The sequence below is a fragment of the Girardinichthys multiradiatus genome, chromosome 12 (genome assembly GCF_021462225.1).
Source record: "Girardinichthys multiradiatus isolate DD_20200921_A chromosome 12, DD_fGirMul_XY1, whole genome shotgun sequence".
Classification (NCBI taxonomy): domain Eukaryota; kingdom Metazoa; phylum Chordata; class Actinopteri; order Cyprinodontiformes; family Goodeidae; genus Girardinichthys; species Girardinichthys multiradiatus.
In genome coordinates this window covers 11,057,396-11,085,309 of record NC_061805.1, presented here as the reverse complement: position 1 = coordinate 11,085,309, position 27,914 = coordinate 11,057,396, and the positions used below count along the sequence as shown (strand labels likewise).

At 42.4% G+C, this 27,914-nt stretch overlaps 1 protein-coding gene across 1 annotated transcript; it reads right to left on the bottom strand.

Annotated features, from left to right (window-relative positions):
* Nucleotides 1-334: 334 nt before the first annotated feature.
* ift81 (intraflagellar transport 81 homolog) lies at nt 335-27,914 on the bottom strand. Its single transcript, XM_047380294.1, has 18 exons — nt 27,473-27,914; nt 27,288-27,391; nt 25,285-25,465; nt 25,107-25,196; nt 23,497-23,562; nt 23,094-23,204; nt 21,136-21,220; nt 20,575-20,738; nt 20,386-20,481; nt 15,218-15,364; nt 12,103-12,252; nt 11,103-11,231; nt 8,049-8,138; nt 7,256-7,342; nt 7,077-7,148; nt 6,829-6,914; nt 6,564-6,609; nt 335-1,130 (listed from the first exon to the last, which is right to left on the bottom strand). The coding sequence occupies exons 1-18, from the start codon at nt 27,614-27,616 to the stop codon at nt 948-950; spliced, it is 2,031 nt and encodes a 676-aa protein (XP_047236250.1). The 5' UTR covers nt 27,617-27,914; the 3' UTR covers nt 335-947.

Sequence of the window (27,914 nt, the reverse complement as noted above, 5' to 3'; positions counted from 1 at the left end):
GTTCAATGTGGTGGAATAGCAGCAGTTACGCCCAGTTGGACACGAAGTTGTCTTTCACAAAGCACACCTCATCTGTTGGATTCAAGAGCCTCATTGGGCTGTCAGCAGTAGATTAAGTTTCTGTAGGCAGGCAGACTAGGCTCCTGAAACATCCATGCAGACACAGTTGGACTGCTGAGAACATCGTGAGGCACTCAAACACTCCGAAGGTGTTTCATAAGAGCTCGGACATCTGCAATATTATTCATGACTGAGTAACAGAAGCTGGACAACAAAACTGCAGATTCTTAATCTCACCTAATGAGTACAATGGTATAAAGTAGGTGGAGATAGCTTTTTCAGAACTGAAACTTTAATGCAATAAAACAAAATTAATACAAAACACAATTAGAAACTGCACATCAATATTTGAGTGTCAGTTATGATAATTAACAAGTAGAAATACAGGAATCTTTTATCCCCAATATCCAAAGTCCTGGTGGTCCCAGTGAGATCCAAAACTGGACTCCCAATCCCTGCACATGGTCATGCTTTGTGCTGCCAAAAATAGTTGACCGGTGTCACAACCCAAGTGTACCACTTTGTATGCTGATATGTTTGGACACTTTGACAGAAAGAGTATCCTTAAAGACGTGTTAAAAGGATTGTCCCACAGGCTGACAAAAGTGAAACCCCTTGACTTGCAGCATGTCCACAGACATGTGTCCTTTAAGTCACGGTCATCATCAGAGGTTAGAGATCTGGTTTGCAAAGAAGATAAACGATCCAGTGAGCCTTAACATCCCTGGTCCAAAACACTTAAGAGAGGGAAAATTAACCCAGTGAACAATGACAGAAATCCTATAATGCAACAGTTTCCAGGAACAATCAGATGTTTTGGACATAGAATATTAAGTTTCATTTAGTCTGGTGGATGGAGAAAATAGGACCAGCAGTTCATCGTGTCTTCAGAGCACCAGCCTGTCCTCCCCTCCTTCCTGAATGATCTGACCGATAGAAACCTGGTTCTGTGCTTTTATAAAGCACTGCCTCTTGCACTCCATCAGCTGCTCCAGGTCACGCCACATCTTCATCTGCTCCATGTTGACGCTGTGGCTTTCCCTCACAATCTTCTGCTCCTCACGTAACTTCTGGAATCCAAAGTAGCAAAAAAATCACAACTTAAGTGAATTTAAGGCACACAGTCATTTGGAAAATATTATTAAAAAATAACACCACATTCTCATCACATAAGAAGAAAAAAGAAAACAAACATACACAGGAATTAGAAGAAATCCTTAAACTGTTAGATGCTTCCCAGGAAGAAGAAAAGTTGGGCAAACTATGTAAAGCCAAACTAGAATTAAATGAAATTATCGACAAAAAACCCAATTCTTTGTACAAAGACTTCGTATACAAAACTTTGAACATGGCAATAAATCAGGTAGCTTTTTAGCTAACCAACTAAAAATAAATAAAGAAAGAACAACGATATTTGCTGTAAAAGACTCGACAGGGAATACAGTTTATGAACCTGAAAGAATAAACAGCACTTTCAGAGATTTCTACCAAGCTTTAAACTCACCACAGATAGACCTGTCAGATAATGACATTGATCAATTTCTGGATAAAATAACAATTCCTAAACTATCAGGTAATCAAGCGATGGCCCTGGATGTACCACTGACTTCAGCCGAAATCCAAGAAGCTCTAAAAAGCATGCCCAATAAAAAGGCTCCAGGCCCAGATCGATTCCCAACAGAGTTTTACAAAGAATTCTGGAACATTTTGGTCCCAATATTCCAAAGAATGATGCAGGAAACCGGAAAAAATGGCAAACTTCCGCCAAATATAAATTTTGCCAACATCACTCTCCTGTTAAAACCAGGAAAAGACCCAGTACTCCCTACCAGCTACCGACCCATATCCCTTATTAATGTCGATCTCAAAATAATCTGTAAAGCCCTCGCAAAAAGACTAGAAAAGGTAACTCCTCTCATAATACATCCCGACCAAACTGGTTTTATTAAAGGTCAGCATTCATCCACTAATTCACGCAGATTACTTAATCTAATAGATTATTCCTACAGTAAAAATATTGAGACCAATATATTATCTCTAGATGCAGAAAAAGCATTTGATAGAGTTAACTGGAAATTCTTGTTTGCAACCTTGACTAAATTTGGTTTTGGAAGCTCTTTCATAAACTGGATAAAAAATATTATACAGTTCCCCAGCGGCATGTATCAGAACAAATAACCAAACATCTTCCCTCTTCTGTCTTCAGTGGGGCACCAGGCAGGGATGCCCACTTTCGCCCTCATTATTTGCTATTTGTATTGAACCACTAGCAGCAGCAATCAGACAAACTAAAGATATTAAAGGCATAGAATGCAGGAATATTGAACATAAAATACGTCTTTATGCAGATGATGTATTACTCTTTCTCCAGCATTCGCAAACCTCTGTCGCTCAGGTGATTGGATTGATAAATTCTTTCTCAAGAATTTCAGACTATTCTATAAATTGGTTAAAATCGACAGTTCTTCCAATTAATTGTTCTTTCAACAATTTTCCTAATATACAACTACAATCAGGGAATATTACATATTTGGGCATTAATGTGTCTCCTAGATTGGCAGATTTAACAAAACTAAACCATATCCTGCTCTTAAAAAAAGTGGAAGATGATCTTGTTAGATGGAAATCTCTACCCATATCACTCATGGGCAGGGTTGCTTCAAATGATGGTCTTGCCAAAAATCAATTACTTATTCTCAATGATTCCGAATAAACCATCATCTGACTGGTTTAGATCTCTGGACTCCTCCATCACTAAATTTCTCTGGAAAGATAAGCCCCCACGTTTTGGCCTAAAAACACTACTAAAGACCAAAGATAAAGGAGGACTAGATCTGCCTAACTTTAATCTTTACTTCTTCTTTACTTCTTGGCTACATTACATCTCAAAATGGTTTAAACACAGTCCTCTAGATGAACCCTGGCTAGACGTAGAACAGACATTATGCAATTATATAAAGATTTCCGATCTACCATTTATTAGCTCAAATATAAAACGTCATGTATGCTTCAAAAGTCTCAACGTCAGCACCTCTCTGACAGCATGGTGGGAATATCTAAAAATGACAGGGTCTTCACTAATCCCATGCAGACGTACATCCATCTGGAACAACCCTGACATCCTACAAAAAAATAATATGATAAGTTTTCCATATTGGAGGAGTAAAGGAATTGAATACCTGGAACATATATTTGGAGGAATTCAGTTCATCCCATTTAACAGATTAATTATACAATACGGGATGGACAAGAATACATTTTTAGAATATCAACAAATTACATCTATAATAAAAAATAAATTTAGACTTAATAACGTTGGGTTACAAATGCCATCAAGTGTACTAGAGTTCCTAAAACTCAACTCCCCCAAATTAATGTCTAAAATATACAGGACACTGTCTAATATAGATGAATCAATTTCCCTTCCTATTACAAAATGGGAGATGGACTTATCAGTTAACTTTGACCAAACATTCTGGTCTCAGATATGTTCCAGAACTTTTAAACTGACAAGTAGCCTTGAGACAGCCTCTGCCTCCATGTGAGATCAATCTCTCTGGGCTCCTTTAATCGGCTACATCACCTAGTGGGGGTGGGGCGCCGTTGGCTTCATCCTGTGGGGCGTTGTGGCGGATTCGGGTTCTTCGGATTCGTGTCTGGGTTGGGGCATTGGGGTGTCCCTGGGCTGGGATCGCTGGGGGGTCTGGCGCTGGGGGCGGTGGTCCCGGCCGGGGTGGGGCTTTGGTGGTTCTTGGGGGGGACATCTGGTAGCTGCATGCAATGCTTTTGGGGGGCCTGTGCCGACGGACATAGGTCATTGGCCTGGTGCCCGTGCTGCTCCTGGGTGGGTCTGGGGTGGGCTTGGGGTCCCTGGGGCGTATCGCCCCCGGGCTGGGGTCCTGGCTGGACCTTGGGGTTTTGGGTCCTGGCGGGTATGTCGCCGAGGTTTTGGGCTGGTGCATGCCCGGGCGCCCGGCCCTGGCTCAGGGACCTTTGGTGTATCGGAGGGCATAAGGGCCTCCGAAACTGGCGGGTAGGTCCCATGTCATTGCAGGTGCTCCTTCCTTCAAGGAGCAAATTCTGCTGGTGGGGAGGAGGGTCTGCGGGAGGGTTGGGGCGGGGTCAACCTGGGTGTCCAATGTCTTATGTGCTCTGGGAGTTGTTCGAATGTTGGGTTGGGTGTAGGTTTCCTTCTGGGGTGGGGATGGGTGGTTGGCCTTGGATGGTTGGGGGCGTTGTTTGGTCTTGTTGGGGGTGGCCCTGTGGGGAGGTTCTTGTTGGGGTTCACTGGGGGTGGGAGACTCATGGGGTTGGGATCGGAGCTCGTTGGGGGTTGGGACTGCTCCGTCCTGGGGCGGCTCCGGTTGGCGGGTTGCTTTGGGCCATGTGGACCCCTCTTTTGTACATAGCCCCCTCTCCGGAGGTGGATTGGAGTTGTTGGGGACTGGGTTTGGGGCGTGGGGCGGGAGCCGGGCCGGGGTCGCCCGGGCCTGGGCAGTACCGGCGCTGTCTGCCTGCCTCTGCCCCAGAAGGGGATCACCTCCTGGGTCCAGGGGCCGGTTGCCCCAAGGGGGTACCAGCACCTGGACCTGGGAGTATAGAGTATGCATGGGGAGTGTGAGTGAGATTATGACGTCCATTGTTGTTTATCCTTACGTTGTGTGTGAGTGATTTTATGTGTATGCATGAGAGTGGGAGTGGGTGATTGTGACTGTGTGTGCCTGTTTTTTTTTTTGCGACAGGTTGGGTCTTGGACATCTCCCTCTCCTGGATTAGCTTCCTCCTCGCCACACCACCTGCCGGTGGTTGGAGTCTCTGCCCGCTGGTGTACTTGTGGTTCTCGGTGTCTGGGGCCAGGTGCTTTGGTGTGTGCTGGCTCACTCCCGGTGGCTGCTTGCCGGGGCCTGGCCCCCTAGGCTCTGTCAGGCCTCTGCTTGAGGGGTGGTGTGTCCCAGGGTCTTGGGCCTCTGGGATCCATGGCTGGATCTGCTCGGGCGTGGACGGCTGCCAGCGGGGCCTGTGGGCTCGTCGCTGCGGCTCCCTGGGGCTTCTGCACTGTCGCTGCTGGGTGGCTTCCCTAGGACTCTCCACTGCTCTTCTCTGGGGGGGTTGCGGTAGTCCTGGCGGTGGTTCTCCTGGGGTTCCTGTGCTTTGGGTGGCTTTTAGATGTCTGTGGCTCGGATCTCCTCAGTGTCCGTCCAGGGACCATGGGGCAGGCCTGTGGGTCCTCACACTTGCTATTTCATATTTTTGTGGAGAAACCTTGTATACAAAAGCGCGTCCACACTCATATTCACAGGTGTTAAGCTTCAGGTATTGACAGATACACAGATGTTCTATCTTGGGCTGCACCTCTCACTAAGTACATTTTACATTCAGAATTACCGTGTACTATTTTGTTAAAAAAAAAAAAAAAAAAAAAACAGCTGCAGGTGTATAAGCAAGCAGGGTGTAATCTTGTATTCTCTTCATCCTTCTTTCTCTCCTTCACTCTTTCCTCCTTTTCTCCCTTTTTTCCCCCCATCTCTCTCTTTTTTGAGCTTCTTTTTTCCTTTTTATTTCAGTCTCCGTGTCCGTAACAATTGAAATATTCCCAAAGAAGTTTATAATAAAGTTTCTTTTACAAATATCAAGCAGAGCTTTAAAGCATTAGCTGTGATGCTCCGCTTGTGAAAGTAAATCTGTTGGGCAATTTCTTGGCACTCAGACAACAATTCTGAGCGCTACTCTGCCAGACAGGACATGGTAGAAAAAAAAAGAAAATAAAAGAACAATATTATTAAAGAATAACACCACAGTAATCAATGTCACAATGTTGGAGCATCGGTGCTTCAAAGCTTTCTCACTCTCCATGCTACACTACATGCAACATTATATAATGCAAGTAAACCATTCATTATGGATGAGTGGGTTTAAATTTCTGATTAGAACTTTAAAAGGAACCTCAGTTTTAAAACAGAACAGATAGACATTATTCAAAGGTTTTTAAATCCTTTATATCTTAACACACTTAAACTTATAAAAAATAGAAGCAAATTTTATTTTGTTTAACTGTGTTGCCCTGCGATGGACTGGCGACCTGTCCAGGGTGTACTCTGCCTCTCGCCCATAGACTGCTGGAGATAGGTACCAGCTCCCCCGCAACCCACTATGGAATAAGCGGTAAAAAATGACTGACTGACTGACTGTGTTTAAAAATGGAGAATGTGATTGTGCAGTATATCATTTGTCTCCTTTTATTTCTGCTGTTTAAGTATTTGCTGAAATAGATGTACAAACACACTGCCTGTATTATAGGTTTGGTTCCTGTACTTTAAAAATATTTTACACATGATAGCAAATATCTGCAGGCCAAATCTGCATGATTCCAGCTCTGTGAGCTTCCAGTAAACCGTCTTTTCCAATCTGTCAGTCTTCAGCCTGTTTTTGACAGAATAAAGGAACATTTCCAAGTATAGATCCTGTGGTTTTCCTTAGTCAGCACTTAGATTGTCTTTTCTCACCTTTCCAAGTAATTCCTGTTCTGCAATATTCTTCATGTAGACATCCCTGAAATAAAGCAGAAAAAAACACATCCAGCAATTCATCACCCAGTATTTCTTTTAAAAAGGTGTGGTAGATCAGCATATCTTTATTTTAAAAGGTGTGGTAATCAGAGTTGTCTGTATGGACAGAAAGAATAAAGTGGCAGCAGATTATTAGTGTCATGACAAGAGACTGCTTTAAAGAAAAGTAGATATTGTTCTTGCGAGCAGCTGACAGGCTCACCTGATGGCCTTCTTCTTCTCCTGTAGATCAGAGGACACGTAGGCCTTCATCTCTTCAGCTGCCCGTTGAATTTGCATCTCAATGATCTGCAGATGACAGAGATGCAAAGATCAAGTTGATTGTGAGAGTGGGTGTTTTGTAAAAGGGCAGGGCACTTGGAAAATGTCCCAGCTGTAGGTGGCAAAACACATGTTGGCAAACAGGTATTTTTCTTTGGCAATAAGCAGTTATTTAGTAAAAACACTGGCCTCTGACATGGCGTTGATATAATGGTATCGGTTTTCCTTCTGGGCCATCTCCTCTCTCAGTGCTTTCACCTCCTGTGAATTAACAAATCAGAACAACTTTCATCATTGCAGAAAAAAAAAAGATTTTAAACATCTTATAATCACTTTACCGTTAAAAGCAGGACTAAAATTAACTGTACCTGTTCCAGTTTTGATCTGTTACTCTCCAAACCAGCCGCACAACTTTCATACTGAGCCTTCTTCTCCTCATAATCTTGACTTAGCTCCTATTTTGATAGTTTTCCATGCATTGGGCAAAAGAAAAGAGAGATAAGCCGGTTACTAACAAGCACACAGTAGGAAAACCAAGAGGTACAGACGTGCACGGTTTCATGTCGGCGTAAAATCCCAGATGGTGTTTTAGCAGTTTAACTTCCAACAGGCTCTAACAAAATCTATTTATGTCTTCCTGTTGCAGATCTTTATTAGCAGACATTACTCAGTAAGATGGAAGAGCAATTCTGGGAACACATGTAGGAAAATTTAATCCTCTGTCCCAGCTCAGCGATGTGGGGGGCTTTACCATTGTGTATGTTATTCAGACACTATGTAAATTGTTCCTAATGGACTTAATTCAGGATAACACACAATACAGGTTAAATCCCAGTTTGCTTGCAGGGACAACGTTAAAATCCCTGCATTTGTTTTTACATTTATGACAGATTCCAACATTATTATTTTTCTCCTCTGAGACATTCCAGTCAACACCAACAGTAATAACTGAAAAATCCTATTGGGTTGAGGTTTTAATCAAATAATTACATCCCATTCGTATCCAGTTAGTCAACGATGTGTATTTCAGTGTAAGCTTTTTGTTGGAATCTGTATATAAAAGAGTGACAAAAGGTCATGGCCGCTGGAGGTAATTTCTGCCTAATTTTGTCAGTTTTGATTTTGTTAGAACCTTGAGATTTTTCTCATTCAGATACTTACGACTCGCCGTTGTCTCAGGGACCTCAGCTCTTTAATAATTGGTGCAAGAGCTGATTTCTTCTCAACGATCATTGAGTTCAACTTCTTCACCTAAAAAAGGAGACATCACAGCAACATAAAATGCATTACAGCTGGGAAAACCTACTAAATCCATCTAAAATGTAAATTAGGTGTAAGATTATTTTAATCAAAAATGCCTTTGTGTAATGTTCCGTAAAGGATACAATATGGATAGTGAATGATATACTATTATAAAACCCACAGAAACCTACAGATATGTTTTAACTTGTCTTACTTAGCCGGGTAGCTACAATATTTTGTAAAATGGTATTCATACATCCTAAACCTTTTCAAATTTTGTCACATGACACCCAAAAACGTCACCTGATTTTGTTAGGCTTTTATATGATAAACCAACAGAAAGTAACATATAACTGTGAAGAAAGACTGTTTGCGAATGGACTGATTTAATGAACAGCATCTGTGAACATCGATTTTCAACTCTTGCCACTTGCCAAACACTTCTCATAATTGTTGACAAGCTTTTTGCATGTCTCCACTGGTTGTGTTGACCATTCATCTTTTGTGATGAGCTCCATATCTTTGAGGGTGGAAGCCACCTTGCCATCACCCTAATCTTTAGCTCCATTAAATGATTCTCTATCATGAACTGATGAAAACAGCAGTTTTTTTGCTGAAATCTTCAACACACTCTATCTACCTACTATTTTGACACACATTTATATCCTTTCCACTTAGCAGGAACATGTTGATCATGTCAAAAGATTACTTTCTAAATCAGTCAGGTTATGAATAATTTTGGACTAAGCTAGAAAAACCACACAGGTTTTTTTTCAACTGGGCTAATGTACCTTCTGCTGAAGTTAGGTAAATGTTTCCTATCAGAGTACAAACGCTTTTTTATTGATGGCTGTATCCCGTGTGAAAGAAATTCCTGCAGCGAACATGAAACGCTCTCGGAGTTGTGCTTTAGCTTGTTGTGACAAGTTAAAATATGTGCAATGAAAGGCTAACACTATGATAGTAAGCCAGCACACACCACACCAGAGCCCTGAAACCGAAGCAGCTAGATATATGGTTGCTTATTTTGTCACTTACACATGTGCTACTCACATGGTATCTATCATATCTGCTCAGAAAAAGCAAAGAGTAATGATAATAATGGAAGCTCCAGCTTCCCAGGTCTTAAACATGCTAATAAAATGAAAGTGCTTAAAACAAACTTAGCCGTCATCAGTAACAGGGGAAAAAGAAGACTAAAAGGTTTTAATAAAATAAACAATCCCCCAGATTTACTTCCCTTTTATGTTGGTTGCATTGTCTGTTTAAGTCTTAAAAACTGAAGTCAGAACTTCCAAACGAGGCTCAGTGGTAAGGTGGTCCAAGAAAACCAGACTTTGGTGCTTATGCACGTATTAATGAGTGGAGAGTATTTAACTAAATCACATTTGACTTGCTCAGCTTTTCACTTGCAATTGCTAATTGTCAACAGTGTCATTATTTACTGTTCTAAAGAAGAAAAAAAGCTGTGCTTAACACAGCTTCAAGGGGAAAAGGTGCAAATAAGTTGGAAAAGAAACTGTGGGAAAGAAGTGACTCTTGGGTAAATAAACTTGGAATGCCATATGGGACCATATCCTTGAAAGGTCATGATGTTCCTAATCAACTAAGAGAAACCCTGGAAGATCTAACTGCTGCCCTACTCTCAAATATCTGACCTGTTTAATCTTTCATTTGAAGGTGAGAACCCTAGCTGATTAAATCTTTTTTATGATTTTGTTACACCTTTGATTCTCAAGAAGAACTGTATAATATAATAGAATCTTTCCCTGCAAAAATTCCTGGATAAGAGACTGTTCTTTCCATGACTGTGTTGCCTTGACATACACTGGGAACGTTTCATAGCTAAACATTGACAAGTAACCCTTTTCTTTTCATGCATTGACACATGGTCTCAGCTGGTCCAAAAAACTCATCCATCCAAACATCAATGTCATATTGGACAGACTGTCCTGCTCCTATGGCAGAGAGATAAAGATATGGACTGCTATCCTGCCAGACTGCTGAGAGCCTGAGAGCTAGAAAACAAGTAGCTGATGTTTCCAAACAGGCATAAGGTTGGAAAATTATGTGTTAATATGCTGATCTGAAACTGGGTAAGACTGCATGCGAAAGAAACAAACCCTTTCCTCCCATTTTCCTCTTATATCAGACAAGAAATCAGATTTAGTGGAGATCTTTTCATACAAGGCTTCATGAAAGTCTGTTGAAGTCTGGATAACCATTAGAGCTTAACCTGTCAAATAATAAGATTACTAAACATTCACAGACAGACAGACTAGGGCTGCAACTAACGATTATTCTGCTAATCAATTAATCTGTTGATTATTTTTTCAAAAAAAATCAGATAATAATTGGATAGTAAAGGTGCTTAATAGGAGATTTCTTTCCAGAATTTGAACCAGGTGAAGATACAGCTATAGCACTTGAGGAGTTCTAGATAGAGCTTATTTACCGACAAAGATTTTTCATCTTAAATACAAAATATATATATTATGTTTTGTACAGCTTCAGCTTAATTACTGCCCTGAATGGTTGTTCTTTCACCAAATGGCATGTTTTAGAGTCTTTATACTCTAGTTAACAATTATTCAATTACTGAATTAGTTGACAACTATTTCAATCATCGATTAATTGTGATTAATCCGATGAATTGTTTTAGCCCTAAGACAGACAGACAGACAGACAGACAGACAGATAGATATTGTAGCTCTAATATCAATGTTATCATACAATGAGATTCTTTCTCAAAGTGTATCTGAACAGTTTTAAGACATTACAAGAAAAACTCTGTACGTCCATCAGTGCTATTAAATTGTTTGGCAACTATATGCCGATTTTGGCTAACTAAGATCCTATGATTTTTTTGGACTAGCTCATGTAATAACTTATTCATAAGGTATTTATTTTACATTAACTGCACATGCCAAAGTCAACCAATTGAGTTCTACCAATAGGCACGTAAATATTCACCATTTCAGACATGTCATCCAGAGTGCGACCCTTCTTCTCATCTAACTCGCTCTTGATGGCCGACACTCTCTCCAGCTCCTCTTGGGTGTCACTGTATCCAGAGATGCCCTTCTCAGCTTCCACGGTTTGCTATAAAACACGGGGTAAAATATTTTCAAAACAATGCTAATAAATGTACTAATATCCTGTATCCATCCAACACAAATGCATAATAAACAATCAGAATGTGTGCTGCAACTTAAACAGTGAAAACTGAATTAATACTCTTTTAAAATGCAAAATTTGAAAAAAAACAAGAAAAAGAAAAAGAACATCATTATCCAGGGCAATAATGTGCCATCTGTTATTTAATACAGTGTCTATTGCAAAAAGCTGTGGAATGCAACAACAATTCAGCTAAAAAGAATTGCGGCCCCTACGATAGAAGAAGTCCCTACATCGTCAGCCAGTCATGTGATCAGAAGGAAAACTTGCTTTAACAAACCCTATTGTGGGATGCAGGCAGATGCTGCTGTCAAAAATAGCCGCTTAGCCTGCGTCACAAAGGCCCTCAACAAGTCAGGTAATCTGACCGCACAAAGGTGTGAATCCATTTCCACGAAGCTTCGGTCACTTCACTGTAAAAACAGGCTGCGGATGTGGACATTTGGACAGGAGTTTTAGAGCATGGAGGGTGCTGGATCACACCGTTTGAGTAATAAAAGGCAGACTGGACAGAATAAGGAAAGTGGTAAGATGGATACTCTTGTGGGTTTGAGTTGTTTAAACAAGGCAACAATTCAAGGTTAGCTGTCAGTATAGAGAAAAAACTGAAGATTAAGAAAAATTTGTAATAAAGAAGTCTATAGTTTCTAATAAATTTCACATTTTCTCAAGGTATTGGCCGTTTCTCACAGACAACACGTGGCTCTTAGTCCTTTCTCCTTTTCTGCATCAAACAGCACATTTCCATTAAGGGAGTTCTAGAATAAAGTTTCCAAGCAGTAGTTAGTTTGGTTACCAGTTTCTGCTGGATGGTGTCATGTCTCTGTTTGAGAATCTCCTCAGTCCGTTGGAGGACTCCATATTCTGCTCTCAGCTCAGCAATTCCCTGCCTCTTCTTCTTGTAGATAGTTCCTTTGCTGCGCAATTTCGCCACTAAGCGTTTCAACTAAAAGAAAATAATGAAAAAAATATTTAAAAAAACAATGTAAGAAAAAAAACCTGACATTTTCTTATTTGCAGTACATCAACAATATTTAAAACATTTTAGAAGAATGATAAACTGTAACCATATAAAGATGACTGATTACAGAGATTTTAATAACAGAAAAAATCAACTGTTTGAATGGAAAATACAGCCTAAATTTGACATCAGTGACAGCGGAGACTGTGAAAGGCCTCAGGAGGAGATGATTTGGAGGGAAGAGATTAGAGAACGGCAGAGGGGCCTGGGGGCCATATCACGATCTGGAAGAGTCACTCTATCCTTTAACATTCACGGTCAGCTAAAGACAGGAAACATCTTCATCAAACAAAATAGCAGTTTCGAGTGGATATTCAGTCACTCCCCACCCCAATGTCTGCTGGGACATGCTGAAACTCCTCCACAATAAAGAGCAGCTATAAATGAACACAGACACAGGAGAACAGCCCTAGAAATCACAGAATGTGCTTCATGTCCCACGGGTATCCATGAATGTGTGTGTGTGTGTGTGTGTGTGTAAATGAGTGGGCGGTTAGCCGGCTGCGTGCAGTTGTGCATACACATTTATTCTTTGCGTATTTTCGGACATCAAGGGCAGACATGGTGGTGAGAGGATTTAATACAGCACAGTGTCCGCGACATTGTGTCCCCATAACAACTGCTGTGAAACTGGACTGCTGCTCAGTTGTTGGTTGTAACTCTGACATGCAGGACATTCACACTGGCTTGCAAACGTATCTACATGTATGTCTACGTATGTATGTCACTGTCAGATTTCCACGTGTAAAGACAAAAAATGTTGCATATTCCTTTTTGCAATAAACAGCAGTTCCTCTGGAGTTACCATGGGTCTCTTGGCTGCTTTTCTGATTAATGCTTCCCACCTATTAGTCTAGGTTGAAGGACATGTCTCGATAGGTTTACAGCTCAGATGATGGATGAGCGGTCCTCTGTAATTAATTAATTCAGTTCTGCTCTGAACTACTCCGCTACGTCTTCCCTGACCTGTCTGCTACGTTCTTTGGTCTTCAGCAGCTGGATTTATCCCAAGATTAAATTACACACAGGTGAACTCCATTTACTAATTAAATGCTGAAGGCAATTTAAGGCATCGGCAACTGAAGGTAAATACAAATGCACACCTTTCAGAACTTTATCTGTTCTCAATTATGCACTTGTTACGGTCCCAGGTGTTTTCTTTTTTGCTGTGTGAGAGGCCTTCTGCAGGTGCTGGTGGTTGGCTTAATTGCTGCCTGCTTATTAAGAACTGCCACACAAGCCGCTGGAGCCTCCCTCTCCCTCCTGAGATCTTCATTTGTTTGGTTTGTCGCTTATGTTTAGGTTGTGTTAGATTTGCTTAGTTGGATTATTGCTTGGAGTTTTGGGTTAACCTGTGATATGGCTTTCGTTTTAGGATTTTCCTTTTCAGGTTTTCTTTATTTATTTTGTTCCTTTATGTTACCCCACCATTGAAGCCTGGTGGATAGAACACACTACTTTATGTTGGCCTATTACATCGTAATAAAAGTTATGTTTGTGGTTGTAAAGATACAAAATGTGAAAAGGGGTATGAATACTTTTGCAAGGCATAATTCAGAATATTAAAGCTTTTGAAGAGATTGCCTTTTTATTTGATTTTATTTTTTTAGGTTTTCCACTTTATTACAAGAAAAGAAAGTTGTTACACAGATTTAAATCAGTTTTTAACCAGGTGATGAGGCCACTTGTTACCATCGAGCATTGCCGAACAGATGCAGTCACGTCCGTCAGAGGGTCCGTGCAGTTGGTTGGACACGTGATGATGACACTTAGTCGTCAAAATGGAAAACACCTCTGATAAAGCGATCATCTCCACCATGGCTGATGGCCCAAACTGACACAGGAGTCCGATAAACGAAGTCTGCCAAAACATTTTCCACTAACTTCATTCATGTAACGCTTCAAGCACCTCTTTGTCTCTACAAACAGCTCCCACTTGTAATTCAAGTCAGATTTAAAGGCCCTCAGTTCCAGTGTACTGACATAATTGAGAAAAATGTGTGTCCTTGCAAAAGGCAGCTAATGTTTAAAATAAAAATGGAGCTACATTTTCTAGACCATCTGAACCTATTTCTTTATGTCAGAGAAGATTTTTGCTATATGGACTATTTTTCCTGCTCTTCCTGAGGAGAATAAACATGCTCAGAGTAATTTTTCCACCGATATTTCACTTCTTCTATAACAGATTTTCAACAGTGAATGTTTTAATTTTGCCTCCATTGCAAAGATCAGCCCAGAACCAGCCCCATTCATCAGCATTTCTCCACTGACACAAAACCAATGTATAGTCAGCTCTTTAACTTTGCACATGTTCAGACTGCTGTGCAACATGATGTATATATTTATTTCTGCTTGTTCAAGAGTTGAATTCCACTTGTCCTGGAAGTTTAAAAGAGACCATGGTATGAGGCTCTGCAACAGGAGGGGGGAGGAGGTACATCCTCAGGATAAAATATAAATAAAGACTGATGTTTCTGTAATCCAGCTCTGCTTCATAGGGCCAGATGACTTGCACTGAAGATTTGTTACAGTATAGATAAAGAAAAAAGCCAACTCTCAGGAAGTTTGTCCAGTGCAGTTCCTTGCTCTGGACATTCTCCCTTTTGTGTTCTATTTATGGCTTACATGGGAATGTGGGGGAAGAGTGGGAAAAAAGGATAAGTAACGTTAGACAGTGAGCCTGTCTGTGTTTGGATAAGGACAGAAATAGCTTTTGCGTTTTCAGTGGTTTACTAATCTTCTAGAACATGGTTTGATAAGGCTAAAATGTCCTTTTTTCTTTCAGTTTCTGACAGTAACATTCGGAGACTCCTAGCTAGGAAGCTAAAGATTGCTCATCTTTGATGGATCGCATCACTGTGTGAATGTTCTAAGCAACGTAACAGTTTACCTCGTCACCACGGATGACTTCTTCCCCATGTGGGCCTTGTCCATGGCTGCCCCTCTGCTTCAGCTCCCTCTCTGCAGCGGCCAGTTCCTCCCTTGCTTCCTGAAGCTCCTCTGCCTTTGTCTCCTTCTTTCGAATGATAATAGAGGCCTACAAGAGTAATGTTGCATTAGATACACAAACATGAAAGAGTGGTTACATGTAATGAAAGAGTGGCTTTTGCTCAGAGATTTTTTTAAGTCCGGTTTAATTTGTCACCATGCCACTTTTTAACTGAACATTATTGAACAGTGGAACGGAAAGAAATCACAATCCATTTCACCACCGGTTTTCAAAGCATGAAATTCTGAAATAAAGACCCTTCTAAGTCAGGCCCACCAATACAGGAATATGAAGACGAGGGCGGGACCGTGTGGAAGCCTGTTACTCACTATTGGTGTTGACATAAAACAATTATTTTTAACTGTCAAATGGATGCATGGCTACTTAATGTTGACATAGAAAAAGGATATGGCAAGCACTTTTGAAACAAACACGATTTCCGTGGAAGTAAATGCAGGCATGGAAACAATTAAGAATCTTTAATTTAAGGGAGGCAACAACCCAAAGCTAGGAGGTACACAACACAGTTCATCCCTCAGGTACAGTTAGGCTGAGCAGGGAACTGTAGGTGTTGTTTGTGAGCATAAAGTTTATCAGGTAAAAAAAATGTTGTTTCTGATAATTAACAAAATTGTCTTTCCTCTGTGTGAGTGGGCCAATTGAAGGAGTGAACATTTGATTTCTGATGTCATCTCAGTATTTTCACATCCCCTACAACCATAACACTTGTAGCTTTAGGTTGACTTGACTTTTTCGGGTCAAAGGACAGCTTCGCATGAGAAAAAAACTGTAGATTAACTGATAGTTTAAGTAGTGTGAGAGATGGTGTGCTTGGAATAATGGTTCAATACCACATTATAGTAGTACTGTTAAACCCTCAAGAGTTGAACACAGGCTTGAACTATGAGGAGAAAAGTGAGAATTGCACAATAATGTCTATGAGGTTTAAAGTAATTCTGCATTTGAGAGCCATAGTAGAAATTGCAATGTCTGAACCTGAATGTTTGTGTTTTGAAATACAGTTTTCACCCGTTGTGGACGAAGTCTGGGCCCACCACATAGCACTTTGAAATCTCTCCAATGTAAATCGATTCATTATGTCTCCAAACTACTACACAGAACAACTTTCTCCTGACTTCCTGCTCCTTACTCAATGAATCAGCATATAAATCTTCACTGTTTGAACACCAATTTGAAAATGTTAAACGTCTCATGGGAGAGGGCTCCATTTTGTTCCCGAAGCAGGGGACAAAACAACCAACACTGCAAAGATGAGAACCGACAAATGTGCAAAATCTCCAGCATCTGACAGTTTAAGTCATTAAGGAGGACAGACCATGATGGGTTTACCTCCAGTATCAGGTAAAAAATTAACGGTATCCTATAGGACCTTTTGTGTGTTATGCTGTTGTTGAAGAGAATTTTGTTAGTTTTGAAATGATCTAAATAATCCCACCACTGAGAACAGAAAGAAGCTAAGATGTAAACATACTGTATTTTGATCATTCTACAAATATTACCAGAATTTAAAGGCATACAATAGACTGATACATAGTTTAATTTATTTTTTAACTCCCCTTTGGGAATAATAAAGTATTTTTGAATTCAATTGAATTTGAATTATGAGATTGAACCACCACCTTAACGTGGTGAAGGGGTTTGAGTGCTCAAATGATCCTAGAGGCTATGTTGTCTGGGACCTAAATGCCCCTGGTAGGGTCTCCCATGGCAAACAGGCTCTAGGTGATGGGTCAGACAAAGAGTGGTTCAAGAATCCCTCATAAAGAAAAAAATATCGAGGCACGTGACGTCGCCCGGTACGGCGGAGCCAGGGTCCCACCCTGGAGCCAGGCCTGGGGTCGGGAGTCGTCGGAGAGCGCCTGGTGGCCGGGTTGCTCCTCGCGGGACCCGGCCGGGCCAAGCCCGAACGAGAGACGCGAGGCCATCCCCCAGTGGGCCCACCACCTGCAGGGGGAACCATGAGGGACCGGTGCAAAGAGGATTGGGTGGCGGACGAAGGTGGAGACCTCAGCGGCCCGATCCCCGGATGCTTAGGCTGGCTCTAGGGACGTGGAATGTCACCTCGCTGGGGGGGAAGGAGCCTGAGCTTGTGCGGGAGGCACATCGACTAGAAATAGTCGGGCTCGCCTCCACGCACAGCGTGGGCTCTGGAACCCATCTCCTTGAGAGGGGTTGGACTCTCTTCTACTCTGGAGTGGCCCACGGGGAGAGGCGGCGGGCTGGTGTGGGTTTGCTTGTTGCCCCCCAGCTCAGCCGTCTCGTGTTGGGGTTTACCCCAGTGGATGAGAGGGTCGTATCCCTGCGCCTTCGGGTTGGGGAGAGGTCTCTGACTATCATTTCAGCCTACGGGCCGAGTGGTAGTGCAGAGTACCCTGCCTTCTTGGCGTCCCTGTTGGGGGTGCTGGATAGTGCCCCTCCCGGGGACTCCATTATTCTGCTGGGGGACTTCAACGCCCATGTGGGGAACGACAGTGACCTTGGAGAGCCGTGATCGGGAGGAATGGCCTCCCCGATCTGAATCCGAGTGGTGTTTTGTTATTGGACTTCTGTGCTAGTCACGGATTGTCCATAACGAACACCATGTTCAAACATAAGGGTGTCCATCAGTGGACTTGGCACCAGGACACCCTAGGCAGGAGGTCGATGATCGACTTTGTTGTTGTATCATCAGACCTTCGGCCGCATGTTTTGGACACTCGGGTGAAGAGAGGGGCTGAGCTGTCCACTGATCATCACCTGGTGGTGAGTTGGATCCGCTGGAGGAGGAGAAAGCCGGACAGACTCGGCAGGCCCAAGCGCATAGTGAGGGTCTGCCGGGAACGCCTGGCAGAGCCCTCGGCCAGGGATGTATTCACCTCCGGGAGAGCTTCGACCAGATCCCGGGGGATGTTGGAGACATAGAGTCCGAGTGGACCATGTTCTCCGCATCTATTGTCGATGCTGCTGCCCGTAGCTGTGGCCGTAAGGTCTGCGGTGCCTGTCGCGGCGGCAATCCCAGAACCCGGTGGTGGACACCGGCAGTAAGGGATGCTGTTAAGCTGAAGAAGGAGTCCTATCGGCTGTGGTTGGCTTGTGGGACTCCTGAGGCGGCTGACGGGTACCGTGAGGCCAAGTGTGCTGCGGCCCGGGCTGTGGCAGAGGCAAAAACTCGGACCTGGGAGGAGTTCGGTGAGGCCATGGAGAAGGACTACCGGTTGGCCTCGAAGTGATTCTGGCAAACCGTCCGTTGCCTCAGGAGGGGGAAGCAGTGCTTCGCCAACACTGTTTATAGTGGGGGCGGGAGACTGCTGACCTCGACTGCATTATCGGGCGGTGGAAGGAGTACTTCGAGGATCTCCTCAATCCTGCCATCACGCATTCCGTGGTGGAAACAGAGGCTGGGGACTCGGGGTTGGACTTTTTCATCACCCAGGCTGAAGTCACCGAGGTGGTTAAAAAGCTCCGCGGTGGCAAGGCTTCGGGGGTGGATGAGATCCGCCCTGAGTACCTCAAGTCTCTGGATGTTGTAGGGCTGTCATGGTTGACACGTCTCTTCAACATTGCGTGGCGGTCGGGGACAGTGCCTCTGGACTGGCAGACTGGGTGGTGGGGGACCGGAGGGTGTGTTCCAACTACAGGGGGATCACACTCCTCAGCCTCCCTGGTAAGGCCTACGCCAGGGTATTGGAGAGGAGAGTCCGACCAATAGTCGAACCTCGGCTTCAGGAGGAGCAGTGTGGTTTTCGTCCCGGCCGTGGAACACTGTACCAGCTCTATACCCTCTACAGGGTGCTCGAGGGTTCATGGGAATTTGCCCAACCGGTTCACATGTGTTTTGTGGACCTGGAGAAGGCATTCGACTGTGTCCCTCGTGATGCCCTGTGGGGGGTGCTCCAGGAGTATGGAATCGGGGGCTCTTTACTAGGGGCCATCTGGTCCCTGTACGAGCGGAGCAGGAGTTTGGTCCGCATTGCCGGCACTAAGTCGGACCTGTTCCCAGTGCATGTTGGACTCCGGCAGGGCTGCCCTTTGTCACCGGTCCTGTTCATAACTTTTATGGACAGGATTTCTAGACGCAGCCAAGGGCTGGAGGAGGTCGGGTTTGGGGACCAGTGGATTTCGTCTCTTCTTTTTGCAGATGACGTGGTCCTGCTGGCACCCTCTAGCCAAGACCTACAGCATGCGCTGTGGCGGTTCACAGCCGAGTGTGAAGCGGCTGGGATGAGGATCAGCTCCTCCAAGTCCGAGGCCATGGTACTCGACTGGAAAAGGGTGGCTTGTCCTCTTCAGGTTGGAGGGGAGTTCCTGCCTCAAGTGGAGGAGTTTAAGTATCTCGGGGTCTTGTTCACGAGTGAGGGAAGAATGGAGCGGGAGATCGACAGACGGATCGGTGCGGCTGCCACAGTAAGGGGGGCGCTGTGCCGGTCCGTTGTGGTGAAGAGAGAGCTGAGCCGAAAAGCAAAGCTCTCAATTTACTGGTCGGTCTACGTTCCTACCCTCACCTATGGCCATGAACTTTGGGTCATGACCGAAAGAACGAGATCACGGATACAAGCGGCTGAAATGAGCTTCCTCCGTAGGGTGGTCGGGCACTCCCTTAGAGATAGGGTGAGGAGCTCGGCCATCCGGGAGGGGCTCGGAGTAGAGCCGCTGCTCCTCCACATCGAGAGGAGCCAGTTGAGGTGGCTCGGGCATCTATACCGGATGCCTCCTGGACGTCTTTCACGGAAGGTGTTCCAGGCACGTCCCACCGGGAAGAGGCCCAGGACACGCTGGAGGGACTATGTCTCTCGGCTGGCCTGGGAACGCCTTGGTCTCCCCCTGGAGGAACTGGAGGAGGTGTTTGGAGAGAGGGACGTCTGGGCGTCTCTGTTGAGTCTGCTGCCCCCGCGACCCGGTCCCGGATAAGCGGAAGACGACGAGTACGAGTACGAGATTAAGTTGTAAAAAAGAAGAATATAACCTTTACATAGAATATATTTAATGCTCTTCAACTTCAAAGTAAACACCCATAGGAACAAAAACCCCCAAAAATAAAAGACATCCCAGAAACACAGTTGAACCAGCACCTGCTGCCTGTAAAGAGTCAGTTTGTCATCTATGGGGTCATTTCTCATCATCCTCTTCTCAATAAGCTGGTTTATCTGAGAGTCGACTGCTTTAATCTGTGAGAGTGAACATTAAAGAAAGTATTGATTAAATTACAGCGTACCCTATGAAAGTATAACACATAAAAAAAATTCCATCCTAGTACAGACCTTGTCCTCCATCCCCTGGAGATCACCTTGGCCCATTGCAGGCTCTGACACTACTTTTTGCATGCACTGAACTGTGCGCCTCATGCCCTCCAGCTCTTTGGGGAGTTTTTCAGTGACCATGTAGGTGTTGATCTTTATTTCTTCTTCAAGTCGTCTCATCAAGCCTTAAAAACACAGATGTTTTATTTTAAAACTCAAGCCTAAACATTTCACAGCCTTTAGATCAGTAGATCATTTTAGAATAAGGTATAATTAAACCAACAACATTGAATTTCCTATTTCACAAGTTATTTTAACAGAGTAGCTTGATCTATGTCTGCAGAACGCAGGTCAATTTAGAAACTGCAATGGTGTAAATCTCTCCCCCAGCTTAAGAGGCCAGTACCATAGCAGAATTAAAGATAATAACCAGTCACAGATAAGCTCTATAATAGCACATCAAAGATCAATATAATCAGAGGGTCTCAGCATGTCAGCTGACACGCCCCCGTCTCACACTGTGCAGTGTCCTTATACGTCTCGCCCAGCTTCCAGAGTCAGAAGGATCACAGGGCTACTCACTGTCTGGGGTGGCATCTGCGGCTGCTTGTCGCAAATCCTTCAACTGTTGCTGCAACCTCAGAAGTCTCTGCTCTGCCTGAAATAGCTGATTACACAAAAACAATTATCAACAGCTAGAGCTTACCCCTGTTTCAGTTGGATTTAGGTGCCTGATGTCTACATTAACAGGTCCATATCAGAGAATCTCATTTTGGTATACTTTGTTCCATTTCTCTTTTTCTTTTCCATGCAAAGACCCAACACAATAACCACAGGATGCTGCTGGCATGCACACACCAGAGAAGCAACTTTTACAGTTAGACATTCTTTCCTAACAAATTCCAAATATTTGTCCACTGCAAAAGCAAAAAAAAAAAAAAAACACATTCCAAGATAAAATATATTTTATTGCATATAAATCTAGAAACACACATTGAGAAAACATGATTGGATCAGTATGTATATTTGGAACAATTACAGTTTATTTACCTTAAACGGATAAAGTCATACTTTGGAACCAGATAACCTAAAAACCTTGGAAGAAGGGGACATTAGTCCCAGCTGGCTTTTCTATTGGTTTTCAAAGCAGATACGTAAATTTAAAACACATTTTTGTTAAACAAAAAGATTCTTTTGGGTCACACCCACTAAAGCAGGTAGGTTCTACCATATATGGATGACGATGTTGTGTCTGGAACTGCATCTACTGGAAAGTTCTCACCGTAATCTAAGAATAAATTGGATTCAGGAATATATCGGATGGATATGTGGCTGCTTATTAGTGACACAGTGGAAGTGAACACAGATTTATAGGAAACAACAAACCAAAGCTAAGAGATGGAGACCCAACAGAGTTCATGCCTTGGGTAGGACAGATAGCTCCAGCAAGAAAAGACCACCAAAACAACCATGGGCATTGTTTATGAGCATCACGTTTATTAGGTAAGAGGATGTGCTGTATAAATATTTTAACATTCCTTCCACAAAACACATGTACATCATTAACTTAAAGTGATTTTAGAGCCAAATGATATATTAGTGTGAGAAAACGAAGTGCAGACAGGCTTACAGAGTTTCAGTGGTGTGACAGTCAGTGAATTACAACTGGAGTGGGCTCACCACAGTGTGCTTTTAAATCTCTCAGTAGAGTGACTGTTTATTAAGTCTCCAAGCTGCTGCCTTCTGATTCCTCACCGAAAGAACTGCCATCTAAATCTTCACTTTATGAGCTCAAATTTACTACTTTTGTTTGAGGTGCCCATTGTGTCATGGACCGAGTTTGGTGGTCCAGACAAAACATCATCCCTCTTTGAGAACTATTGGCTTTGTTTTTGGTCACCTTGTTCTCTCTTCTTTTATTTTACGCTTTTTATATTGATTCTGGGCATAGAAATGAATTAAACTACCGCAAGTTATAAGCCTGGAGGCAGCTGAAAAGCACAAGTTGTAAAATTGATAATATATCGCATTTTATAACTGATCTTGTAGGAGCTCATTTCTACTTGTTAATTGGCAGACCTTGGATTCAGCATGAAAAATTTGTTTTTCTTCTTCATAGGTTATCCTCTCCCTCCATTGCTACGTTTATCTGATGTTTAACCTCTCAACAGATTTAACCATTTTGACAGAAAAAAGTAAAGCAACCCAAGCACCAACCATAAGAAAGACAGGACATTTCTGACATGATACAAGACAAAGTAATGTACGCCACCACTCTCTATCAAGTGTTCATTCATTCTATGAAGTCATGACACAGAAACAAACATTGTCCTAAATGTCTATACGTACATGAAAACACATTAAGACACATAGATTTGAAAAGCTGACAGATGTGAAGTTAATATGCAGCAAATATGCAGCACCCATCCCTCTCTTTCAATTGAAGTAAGTCAAAAAATGTGCTGGGTCAAACACTATATAGTGTACTTGTGTAGTCTTATATAAATGTTTTGAAGTGTAATGTAACCCAGAGGGTTCACCTGGTTCTTCTGCTCCTGCTTCTGATGAGTCAGTGACTCCTCTCTCTCCTTCTCCACTCGGAGCTGCCTGGCCTGCTCCAACATGCGCTGATGGTTGGATACTGACTCCACCTAGTGGATCAACAAGTCAACAATACGGCAATGATGCCCACTGGAATGCCTTTACATAGTTGTAAGGAATGAGTTTGCACGCCTGTCACACTCAGGTTTCACCTTTTGGCGAAGCCCAGAAGTAATACCCATTAACTCAACACCTCATTACTTCTCAGTCTTGCTATGACAGACTGTCAGCTGCCTCTTGAGTCCAACATGGAAGCTGATAATATATGTCTAAGATCATGTTTTCATGCCTCAATAAATCCTAAAGCTTTCCAGGCATCACAAAGCCAACAGTCTGTCTTACCCTCTTCTTCAACCTCTCCACACGTTTAATGAGTTGATCTTTTTCTTCTTCCATGGCATTAATGTCCTGTCGTATTATTAAAAAAAACATTTTAGTGCTTCTAATCAATTGAGCATAAGGTATATTAATGACATTAATACACAGCCTTTTAAAACGTATTCACACCCCTTAAACATTTCACCATCATATTACAACAACGAACAATGTTTTGCTTTGTTTTTTATTTGATTTTATAGATGAACACAAAGTAGTGCATAATTGTGAAGTTAAAGAAAAATTATATAGTTATCAAATTTCTTTACAACTAAAAATGTTAAAAGTTTTACATCCCTTTGTATTCAGCAGCTTTTTCTCTGATTCCCTTAAATAAAACCTACAACAACCAAAACGATTTGGTAAATAGACTCCAGTTTCAAGCAGCGTTAAGTTCTAAAACAATATCTCAAGTTTTGAACGTTTCATAGAGAACTGAAAACATGGCTGCCCTCAACTGAAAGGCCAGGCAGGAGGAGCATTAATTACAGAACCAGCCAAGATGCCAACTATAACACACCGACCCACAGTTCAGGTAGAAGCTGTCGACAGGACAACTATTAGTTATACAGTCCACAAATCTGGCTTGTGTGGAAGAATGGCAAGTAGAACGTGATTGTTGAACGACAGCCAGAATGTGTCCTGTTTGGAATTAAACACAACCCATGTGGAAGAAGGTGCTCTGGTCAGGTGAGATGAAGACGGAACATTTTGGCTAAGATAGGGAGAAAACTGGAATAATGCACATCACTCTGGACATGCGGTCTTTACTGTGAAACGTGGTGTTGGTAGCATCATGCAAGTATGCTTTATCTTCACCGGGAACAAAGAAGCATATCAGAGTTGACGGGAAGATGGATGGAGCTAAATACACCATATATGGAGGACACTCAACGCAGCTGCCCTGGGTTTGATTCTGAACCCCAGACCATTTACAGCATGTCATCCCCTCGCTCTTCCTTTCTTTCTGTCAAGCTACTCGTAAATAACAGACACTAGTGCCACAAAATCTTTGTTTAAAATAAAAGAGCAAAGATTCCATCAGGACACCGAGTTTAAACATTCAAGCAGAAGTATAAGGGAATGGGTTAGAGCTAAATATATTTGTTTATGTTAGAATAGCCCCATCAAACACCAGACCTAACTCCTGCACTAAGACGTGAACATTGATGTTAAGTGATGCTCTCCCATCCAATCTGACTGAACCTGATCTATGTTGCAGTCTCCAGATGTGCACAGTAAAGGCTAATTTTACAAACTACTGAAAATATTTTGTAAAACCAACTTTAAGCCACAATATTTGGATTGTTATTAGAAGTTTGAAAACCATGTGCTTATCCTTCACAGTCTATGATTATGCACTACTTTCTGTTGGTCTACCACATAAGACCCCAATAAAATACATTTAAGCTTGGGATGTTAAAACATTCAGTGGGTGTGAATACTTTGTATAAAGTAGATCAATAGAAACAGAGGTTATGACTGAAAAAAAAACCATTTGTTTTCTACAACAGTCTTTGACACAGCACAAGTTAACTTGAATCTCCACTAGCAAACAGTCAACATTATTTTTTTACCCTTCTGATTTCCGCTGTGGAGAACCCGGAATTCCTCAGATGCTCACACTCCTTATGGTACGTCTTAAACCCTTCCACCAGCTCTTCATACTGAGAGCACAGACGGTTCGATTTAGACAGTTTGCACGTCCAAACACTAAAAATGGCATGATGATTGTAACATCTCTTTACAACACACCTGATGATAGGTGTCGTTGATGACATCATCCAGCAAAAACTCAGTGGGTACCTCCAGCTTCACCAGAAAACGGGCCAGGTAAGCCCTCTTCTTTAGTTCAGCAACTCTCTGCAGTAACCAGTGGAGGATTGGATGAACTACAGGTTTGCTGCCAGTCACCAGACCCTGTCTGAAGCTGCTCCTGCACAAGGAAAGAAAAGGAAGAGTCTCACTGTGCCTCTTCATTAAAGCAAAGATAAAGCATACGAAAGGACGAAAAAAGACCATGGTCCAAAATGTATCTTTGCAAGGACACACACGCATACTAACGTGTGTAGTATATAAAGAGGCTAACATGTTCTAAGCTGAATGTAAAACATTCATTCGGAACAACTAAAGGCGAAAACTGGTAGGCAGACAGAAGATAAAATACCATATGAACGTACAAAGAAATGAAAATGGAAGCTTTGAATTGGGATTTGATTAAAAGTATTAAGTCTGTTGTGGAAAGTGTGATCTCTTCTGCCATCATCTGCTGGGGAAGCATCAGAGTCAGGGACTTAAAAAAGCTCAACAAGCTGATAAAAAAGGCTGGCTCTGTTCTGGGGACTCCTCTGGAACCTCTGGAGATCATTTTGGAAAGTAGGATTCTTCATAAAATGAAGAACATTATGGAGAACCCTGAGCATCCTCTTCATGAGACTGTCCTACAACAACAGTGTCTTCAGTCAGAGGCTTCTTGAGATCTGCTGTAAGACGGAGCGCTACAGGAGATCCTTCCTGCCCACAGCCATCAGCATCTACAACGGCTCTTTGAAGAAACCTTCATAATATGAGCTACAACAACATTTATTTCCCTTTGGGATTAATAAAGTATTCTTGAATTCGAATGGAACTGAATTCCATTCAAACTGTAAAATACTTTATTAAAAAAAGACAAGTAAGCACATGCAACAGAACTGTTTATTTATTATTATATTACTCAGTTATTCTTACAATTCTTTAACATAAAATCATGTTTGCAAATAGACAGAACATTTTAAGATAAAACACCAAAAGAAAAAAAACATACAGTGCTTTGGAAAAGTATTCATCCTCTTGAACAAACTACTATGTGTTTTATTGGGATTTTGTATGCTAGACCAACACAAAATAGTGCATAATTGTAAGTTAGAAGACAAATAATACAGGATTTTCTAGTCTGTGCATTACAAATACAAAAGCAAGTCTTGCACATATAGATTGACAATTCTGAGCATCTTCTATGCAAAATAGCTCAAGCTCAGTCGAATTGGATGTGTTGAGGCTCTGAACATCAATTTTCAAGTCTTCTCAATTGGACTTAGATCAGGACTTTAACTTGACCATTTAGGTGTGCTGAAGAGGGCATGTATCTAAAAGTTGAAGGATAGTATCTTCCCAGGACAGGTCTTGGGCACCCCTGCTCCAAACCATTCCTATTGTAGCTCTGCCTGTATGTTTAGGGTTGTTGTCCTGGTAAATGGTAAACCTCTGATATTATCCCAAATGCTGCAGCCTATTGCAGGCTTTCTTTCAGGAACGTCCTGTAATTCGCTCCACCCATCTTCTCATCAACTCTGTCCAGCTTCCCTATCCCTGCTGAAGGAAAGCATCCCCACATCATCCGTGTTTCACCGTGGGAACGGTTGTTCAGGACAAGGTGCTGTTTTAGTTTTACTAGTTGGCAAAAAAGCTCGATTTTGGTCTCATCTGACCACAGCGCCTTCCTCCATATGTTTGTGGGTCCACTACATGGCTTGTGGCAAACTCCAAACAATAACTTTTCAGTTTTCAGAAGTTTATTTGAAAAGAAAATAATAATCTAAAAACTTTTTTTTTTTTTACCTCGACTTCACAATTATATACTGGTGGTTGTAACGTGACACAATGTGAAAAAGTTCTAGGGGTACGAATAGTTTTGCAAGGCACGTCATTCAGACAGCAGATAATACCAGCAGCATGTATTTATTCATCATTTGATGGATATATGGAATAACACTCACACATCAGAGAGGGTCCCAGGAGGTTTGTATTTCAGCATCCCCAACAGGGAGGACATTCTCTTCACAGTTTGTTCAGGCATTTCTTCTCGGATATCTATGGATTGCTACATGAACAAGAAGGTCAATCAGTGGCGTTCAATGGAGCCATTTATTTCATGGACACAAAGGTTACACTATCCATTTACCTTTGGGTCTATTTCAGCCAGAACGTCGTTCAAAATCTGCAGTAGCTGCATAGGCTCTAGAGAATCAAACGTGATGAGGTTAAAGTTTTTCCTGAAGGGCTCCTTGTTCAGTTGTTCAACGATGAATTTCAGTTGTTCGCTCATAGTGGGCCTTTAGAAATGTATTCCAAATTAAAATAGCTCTTCGTGTGGTGGATAAGCGAGCTAACCAGCTAACGCTAACGTAAAAAGCTCCCTGTCGTTGATAAAGTTAGCCTAGCTGGGCGATAAAAAATATCACTCTAAAGCTTCCCGAAGACGTCGGAGAACAAGCATCAATCAACAAAACGGGCTTCTAGATTTCTTTTGTTAGTTTTATGCGTTTTTGACTCGCTAAATCAATAAAGAGCAAAAACGGTTGTCATCTGCTCCATAGATACCGTAAAGGCGTCATGAACTGGTT